Below are 8,554 nucleotides of genomic sequence, written 5' to 3'. Positions count from 1 at the left end.
ATAAGCCCCCTTTTGTGGGTACGTTTCTCTCCCCTGACTTTTTCTAGACAGACGACAGATATTTTATGGCCCCTATTCTAGTCCTTTCGCCTCCATCTATCAGGCCCGCTTCATCCTCAGCTTGATTTGGCTTATCATCTAAATCCTCGATTAATGAGGCCTGAAACGAATGAAAGTCGACTTTATTCGGGCATTCTCTTGCCATATGTGGCCTACCACATATGAAACAACTGAGGCGACGCTTGGGTGGGCTTTGATTATTCGGCCTTTGCCATGTGTTCCCGGTGTTTGGCTGGTGAGATCTGCGGTCTTTACCAGGGCATTTGTCTCCCCCTACCGCTTTGGGAGAACTCGAACGACTATTCCTATTCCTTCCAGGTGAGGAACTTTGGTGACTTCTCACATCTTGAGAGTCACTTGTCAGATCGAACAACCGTTAGGCTGCTGCATACGCTGACGTGAGGTCTTGGACCCTTTGTTCTTACAACTTGGCCCTTGCCCACGGTTTCAGCCCTTCGACAAAACAGAAAACTTTGTCTTTCTCTGACATGTCGCAGATGTCTAGCATCAACCCTGCGAACTGTTTCACGTACTCCCGAATCTCGCCAGTGTGTCTTTGATCACGCAATTTTCGTCGAGCAAGGATTTCCACATTCTCGGGGAAGAATTGCGAGCAGAGCTCTCTCTTTACGGCGTCTCAAGTATCTACTGTGCAACGTCCTTCTTTTATGTCCACGTATCGGGACCTCCACCATAACTTCGCATCTTCAGACAGATGCATCGTTGCAAATGTCACTTTGGCTTCTTCGGTAACAGTGTTTGTAGCCTTGAAGTACTATTCAAGGTCGAAAATATAATTCTCTAGGGCCTTTGCATCCCTTGCCCCACAGAAGGGCTTTGGTTCCGGGATCTTTACTCTGCTAACCGAAATTGCTCCTCCAGCTGGAGCTTGGTTTGCCATTGCTCGCATCGTGAGATTCAGCTTTGCATTCACGTCTGCGATTTCTTTCCTAACGACATCGAGGGTGACTCTAAAATCCTCCGACATGTCGTTTATCATCTCTAATAGTGTCTTCTGAGAGCTATCTAGCTCGCTGACACGTTCTTCCATGTGGGCAGCAAAGCCTGATGAACTGTCCCCACGCTCGTAGTTAATAGTTCTTCTGACGTTTGTGTTTTCTTCTAGGGTGTCAACTCTTGCCAACAACTCTTTTATCGGCAACCCTTCGACACGGCCAGCTACCACATCGATCGTATTAGTTTTTCGGAAATTTCATCGAGACGAGACTCCAAATAGCGGATGGAGTCGGGAACTTCGACTAGGTAGAGCATCTGCTCTTCTATCTCTACTAGTCGATCTTTTTGGGACTTGCCCGATGGATTAGCGGAAGACATGTTTCGGTCTTATCGTCGATTTAACAAACTTGGCTCTGATACCACTTGTCACAATCGTAACTTCTCAACACGATTGTGCGGCACTTGTTTAGCTCGATCAACAAGTCAGCCGTTCAAAATTCGGAATCTGCAGACAAACTCGCGGTATGATGTAGCCTCCCTCCACGTTCTTGAGAAAATGTTTTTATAAAACGGGAGAGAGAAAGTAAATAGTTGAAAACATCATAAAGAAAGCATTGAAGACTGTCAATTGCAAAGAAAATAGTTTAGCTTGCAAAGAGTGCGACAAGGCTTGGGCGGGGGTCGGACTGGTCATGTACCCCCTATAGTACATATTGAGAATTTTGGCCTTGGCAGGCTTGCATATGAAAAAGCCGAAATGTCACACTGTGACTCGGCGACACCTAAGCGAAAGAATTAACCTAGACTACTTTCAAGACATAAAGATAAAGCGATTTAGGGGTGTTCGGGCATACGGCCACGGGTAAATAATACCTTGGACAAGTATGCCCTTGACACTGGGCGGGCTCCACTACGACAAAGACGATGGGAGTGTTGGGCGGGCCCCACTACATCGTAGAGCTTGTAAACGTTGTTGTACTAGGTGTACCCTACACAACGTAGATTTGTCATATTAGTTAAAACGCTTCAATATACTTGATATGCCTTGCAAGAATTCAATGATGAACATACTGAGTATTTGAGAAAGCTATTCTTGCTACTACACGTTTACATTTACGACTTGTATAAGCAGATTTATATGTGTAAAGTTTTCACGTGCTCATATCTTTAAATTCATAGTTTTAAACTGAGTCACTCACTGAGCTTCATAGCTCACCCTTTCCAAAATATTTTACCCATTTTCCAGGAAGAGATCGAGTTCCCGGTGCCTGATAGACTGCCTTAGTCTGTTGAAGCTCCGTTATCAATTGCCACTACGTGTTTTGAGTTGGGCATATAGTCTGTTGTCTTATGATGTATATACACCCTTGTATGTTATAGATACTCCACAGTTTGTATAAGCTTTAGGAGCTGTAGTTGTGTAAATTTTTGTTGGTCATATTTTGATTAAGGTGTCTTTAGGTTTACTAGTGAAATCGGTAAATTTTGAGGTACACTTCATGTATGTGTTTGACTAGCCTAGGATCCACTGTGTTTTGTTGCATGTATAATAGTTTATATACTAGATTGGCAAGTTCATCACATGAAAGTTTTAAGCAGAGTCGACAGATACAGGTACAGAAAAGCGTTGTTCGTGGGCTTCACGTCATCTTTTGGTCTAAGGTAGCAGGTGGTCCGGGAGGGGGTGTGACACAACAGCTCCAAAACCAATTTGTTTGAACCCCTAAGATATAGGTTATATTCATATTACATAGATGATCTAACAGACTAAGGATTGGACAAAGCTAGAAACTTCCATCAACCCTCAAGCACTCCACAAGCAAGGACATATCAATTCTCACTTGGTTGCTGCAAATATTCATGCACTCTATCGCAAGAACACACAAGAACAAAATTCTACATTTTAGAATTTTCAAATTTCATTCATCCAAACTCTTATTTTAAATTTGGAAATTACAACCATAATTTTATACTAATTAAAATTTTAAATCAAAACTCTTAACATTTAATTTTATGACTTTTGGGTTGTCCAAATAATTTTTCAACTTCTTCATTTGATTCAATTATGATTTCTAATTGGTTCATATAATATTATGTACTTTGTTGTATATGTATATTGTCAACCATCGACAAAAATTACATGTTTTTAAGACTGCAATACTTCTTCATTTGATTGTGTATTTCTATTGGCCATGTAAATTTTGAACCGAAAAATAGATATTTAAAAATTTTCACTTAGAAATTATCCTTTGAAAACTTATTTTTTGGATTTGGTGATTAGACAATAATTTTTTTTTCATATGTTTCGTTATTTTTATAAACACGTAATCTAAATTTCAATTCTTTAAATAAAATATTAAAAAATTCTTGAATAGTTAAACTCAATTTGAACATTTTATCTCTAGAGAAGACGATACTTGGTTGCTTCTTAACCATTCTACTGCTTTATAGTTAATTTGACGGGTATACTTACACTTTACACCAAGTATTTGGCATCATACATGGTTAGAAAATTCAATTTTTAGCATCTTAGTTGTATCTTTTCAAATAAATAAATAAAGCATATCTTAGTTGTAAGTATGTCAAAAACAAATTGACAATTATGATTATTCAAGAATTGATTTTGATTATTTTTTGAAGAAAAAAATAACAAATAATAATAATACAAAAACCAACAAAAGACTAAAATAGGCTTTAACTATGTAATTACAACTTCCCAAAAGGACTTGGCACTTGGTGACTTTAATGCTGTCAATATTGTAACTTCTAGTGCCATGACAGAGATTGACGACTGTCATGATAAGTTTGCGTAGCCGCCAAAGGATACGTCGTTGCTTTTGAAGAATGACAAGACTCTAAACGATATATGCAACATTATTTTGGTTATATCCAATCTTCTATGAGGGCTATATGTGCTTTTGAGATTTAATGAAGTTTATTTTTTAAAATAATAATATTTACAATGTAATGGTATTTAAGTTGATTATTTTAGTAAATTTTTAGGTGATAAAAAAAAATCAATTAATAGATAAATTTAACTGATCAAAATATCTAAATAAAAAATCTTACTTAAAAGACAATGTCCCTAATAAACACAGATAGACTTATATCACTACATAATTCGAACAAACGAAAAATTACTGAAATTTTCATTCAAATAATTCACATAATATAACATCTTAAATTTACGTGAGGTTTCAGAAATACCTTAAGCCATTTAGTTTACTGATTCAAACTTTTATAGTATATAATTGCTTTAATTCAAGTGTTATATTGGAAAATAAATTTAGTTTTAAAAATAACCAATAAACTATCATTTCAATATTTGACAAGAGGAAAAATGCGTATAATAAAATGGAAGGAATGAAGCATTTTAAATATGTTTAATGTATATATTATCGTTTGACTAAGATCGTTGAATGTATATATAATTAAAGTAATAACTAAATTAAAAACAAATAAAAATAACCAAATAGAAAACATCAAATCAAACTTAAATAATTTATTTAATTCGTTTGATGTGATATAGTTAAATTAATTAGAATTCAAAGAACAAATTAGAAAGGAAAATCATTAATTATACATTAACTTATTGTTCTATTAAAATGACCAATTCCAATTTCAATCTTAGACTCTTTGGCTAGTTTTACGGTTTTTCTTTTCTTTTCTACAAAGTTATTCCTCACATATGGTGTTGACACGACGACACAACGTCAAACGTTGTAGCATCAAGCATATGCCCGAAAACTAGAAATCGATCATTTTGCACTAATGTATTGATATCTCCAGGCAACATAGACCCAAAAGTGTTAGCCACTTACATCCTTAAACTTACATGTACAAATGCAAAAAAAAAATCTCTAAATTTGGCCAAATCTCTTGTAGCAACGATGACCAATTCTCAACTTGCTTTAGAGAGAATCTCTACGAAAAAAATTGTTTTAGAGAAATTCTGTAGAGAGAATCTGTGTGAAATTTTTGAAGAAACATATTTCTCCACAAAAGGGTGGAGGCAACTTTGCCGCCTGCCACCCTCGGTTCTTTTTTTTCTTTTATTTTTAATTTATTCATTTATTTATTTAAGTTTAGTTTTTTTAAATTTTAAATTTTATTTATAATTTTTAAAATTATTATTATTATTATTATTATTATTATTATTATTATTATTATTATATATTTCTTTTCTTTTTCTTTTAGGTGGCGGCTGCCGCCCTTCTGTTTCTCTTTTTTATATATAATTTATTTATTGTTTAATTTGGTTTATAATTTTATTATTATTATTTATTATTATCATTAATATTATTTTTAGAATAACCTTCTGTTTGTTTTTTTATTTTATATATATAAAACTTTTATTTATTTATTTATTTAGTTTTTCATATTTATGATTTTTTTAACTTTTTTTATTTTTATTTTTATTATCATTATTATTATTTCATTTCATAATTTTTTTAATTTTTTAAGTTAGTACTATTCCTATATCCTCTTCTCTTCACTTATTTATTTAATGTTTTTACATATTTATTTATTTATTATTTGATTTAGTTCTTTTTTTCATTTTTTTCTCTTATTTTATTTATCGTTATTATGTATCTTTTCTTTTCCTTTTCTTTTAACTAATTTTTTACTACTATCGTTATATTTAGTATATGCATGCATTAATATAATAAATTATTTGCCTAATTTATTGTGTGGTATATTTGTTATTTTTATTTGACTTTCATTAAAAATTTCTTAAAATTTTTAAAATACTTTTAACCATACTTGAATGCAATTTTGAAATCTTTTTTTTTTTAATTTTCTCTTTAAACCATTTACAATTTTTTTTCTTTTGCTTTAAAATTATTTCTTTTAAACTCGAACTTAAATATATATTTCATAAGGTTTCTTAATCTACTTTTTTTTTTATAATATCTCATGCCGATTTCACTAAAAAAATCCTACGATGGAATCTAGAAATTTCTGGGAGTCCATTATTTCTAGATTCTTAAGGTAAGGGATCAATATCTTTGGGAGTCCGAGATTTGATCCCAAGAGAAAATATATTTAACCAATGTTTAAAAAGAAACATTATTCGAAGACTAGCCTATGATAGAATTTGAGAAATTGTAATAATTTCTCATTCTCTTAAAGTGAGGAATTTTTCCTCAATATAGTCTAATTAATGGGTGTATCCCACTTACTTTATGGGATCATTGCTCCAAATATTGGAGTAGTGAGCAATGAAATAAGACATAGTTCTTTAAAAAAAATGAATTTTATTCAAGACATTAAATTTGGCCACCGTTTTCTAAAACGGGTGTTACGGGGTGCTAACACCTTCCCCGTACACAAATGACTCCCGAACTCAACTCTATTTTTTTTTCGTAGACCAGTTTTTATTTTGTTTAAAATGATTTACTTTATTTCGGTGTCCAATCACACCGTAAAAAAGATTGGTGGCGACTCCCATTTTTTCGTTTTTAAAATTAAACCCTTCTTAAGGACGTCGGTCGCTCTGCGTCGTCTCGGGTACGTGGCGACAGCTTGGCGACTCCACTGGGGACATGAGGTTCCACCTTGAGAGTTTGGTCTTTTCTTTGTCTTGATCTTGTACATTTTTCTTTTTGTTTTATTTTCTTTTTAGTGTGTTGTTTATTATTGTTTCACACACAATCACAAGCCTCCTGCACGGGCTTTACCATATAGAATTAGAAACGAAGATGGAGTAATGTTGACCTTCGAGGAGCTTATACTTCCGTGCAGGCACACGAAATATTCTCACTCAATTTAGTCATACAATCACATGTGACAGTTGTGATCAAATTGAGGACCTTTTATCTTTTAGGACTTATATTCAGCTTTACTCATTATGATTCTCATATCATGTTAATTCATATGTTTTAGAATTTTAATTTTTTGTCTTATTATATTATTCTCACACACTAGCACAAGCCCTCTACCCGGGTTGTACCTATAGGATTAGATTCGAGGATGTAGTAGTGTTTGACCTTTGAGGAGTTGTTGCTCCCGTGCAAGCACACGAAAAATTCTCACTCACTTTGGTTGTATGATCAAGTGTGACTATACACCATTTTGAGGATCTGTGTCAGATAGGATACTAGCATTAACTTCACTAAGTTTGTTTGAGCCATTGCATTATTTGATGGTTTTCTTTCTCACATTTAGCATTTACATCTAGACTCATCCTAATTGAATCATTATTCACTTTTTGGAAAAGATTAAAGCCAAAACTTGCAAAATAGCTCAAGGTTCACCTCCTCAGCATCCATATTGGACAAGAAGAAAGACTCGAATAATGGATGAGCAAACCAACGATCAGGTTCAAACAGTTCGTCAAGACATTGAAGGATTGAAAGATCAATTGGCAAAGATCTTAGAACTGCTCACTACTGGAAGAGGAAAGAGTGTTGCGGGGATTTCATCACAAGTGGAAGTAGATCTGAAACAGGTGCTAGAAGATATGCCTGCATACCCTCTAGGTTTTACTCGGCAAAGGTCGTCTAGTCCTCGCATGACTTATCCTACACAAAATCCTAATCCGATCACCCAACAGGAAAACCATGTGAGCAATCCAATGTCTACTCCAATTACAGAAAGTTGTAAGAAAATTTTAGAAGAGCAGGGTAGTAGAAAAAGACTGAAATTTCTAGAAGAAAGATTACGTGCCATTGAAGGTGCAGACATGTATGGGAGTATCGACGCAACACAACTATGTTTGATATCAGATGTGGTGATCCCTCCCAAATTCAAGACTCCAGATTTTGAGAAGTACAATGGAACCACGTGCCCAAAAAGTCATCTAATTATGTACTGTCGAAAAATGTCAGCTTACGCTTATGATGATAAATTGTTGATTCATTGCTTCCAAGACAGCTTAGTCGGCCCCACTTCTCGCTGGTACATGCAATTGGATGGTTCACAAGTGCATAGGTGGAAGGATCTTGCTGATTCTTTTTTAAAACAATATAAGTACAATATTGATATGGCACCCGATCGTCTGGATCTTCAGAGAATGGAAAAAAGAATGTTGAAACTTTTAAGGAATATGCACAGCGATGGAGAGAGTTAGCTGCACAAGTGCAACCTCCCCTGACCGACAAAGAATTGATGGCTATGTTCATAAACACTCTTCGGGCCCCATACTATGATAGAATGGTTGGAAGTGTTTCAATTAATTTCTCGAATGTCATAACCATTGGAGAGAGGATTGAATTTGAAGTGAAGAATGGAAGGATTTCTGATCCCGCTGCAGAGATAAAAAGAATGATGACCCCAAAGAAAAAAGAAGAAGAAATACATGAGTTGATCTCGACTCAAAGAGTGGTGCATGTATCCTCACCAACTGTGGGGCAGACAGATTACTCCCCTAGTTATCAGAATGGAGGTAAAAGCCCATTCGGTCAGGCAACTCAGAGAAATGCAAGGAACAGTTGGAAGCAAACCTATTTTGATCCAATACCTATGTCATATACAGAGCTTTTGCCTCAACTTTTAAAGAGTCATCAAGTGGCTATCGTACCACAAGAGCCTTTGC

General features: G+C 34.6%; 1 protein-coding gene across 1 annotated transcript; it reads left to right on the top strand.

The window, feature by feature from the left end:
* Window positions 1-7,315: 7,315 nt before the first annotated feature.
* On the top strand, window positions 7,316-8,089 carry LOC127143950 (uncharacterized). The gene has a single exon (XM_051079259.1). It carries the CDS (start codon window positions 7,316-7,318, stop codon window positions 8,087-8,089), a length of 774 nt encoding a protein of 257 aa, XP_050935216.1.
* Window positions 8,090-8,554: the final 465 nt, after the last annotated feature.

This window comes from Cucumis melo, chromosome 11 (assembly GCF_025177605.1).
Source record: "Cucumis melo cultivar AY chromosome 11, USDA_Cmelo_AY_1.0, whole genome shotgun sequence".
NCBI classification, from domain to species: Eukaryota; Viridiplantae; Streptophyta; class Magnoliopsida; order Cucurbitales; family Cucurbitaceae; genus Cucumis; species Cucumis melo.
Note: the sequence above shows the minus strand (reverse complement) of the source record. Positions and strands in the feature narration are given on the sequence as shown.

Excerpts from the sequence above, each read along its gene's own strand:
- LOC127143950 (XM_051079259.1), top strand. The coding sequence starts at position 7,316 with ATGGATGAGCAAACCAACGATCAGGTTCAAACAGTTCGTCAAGACATT.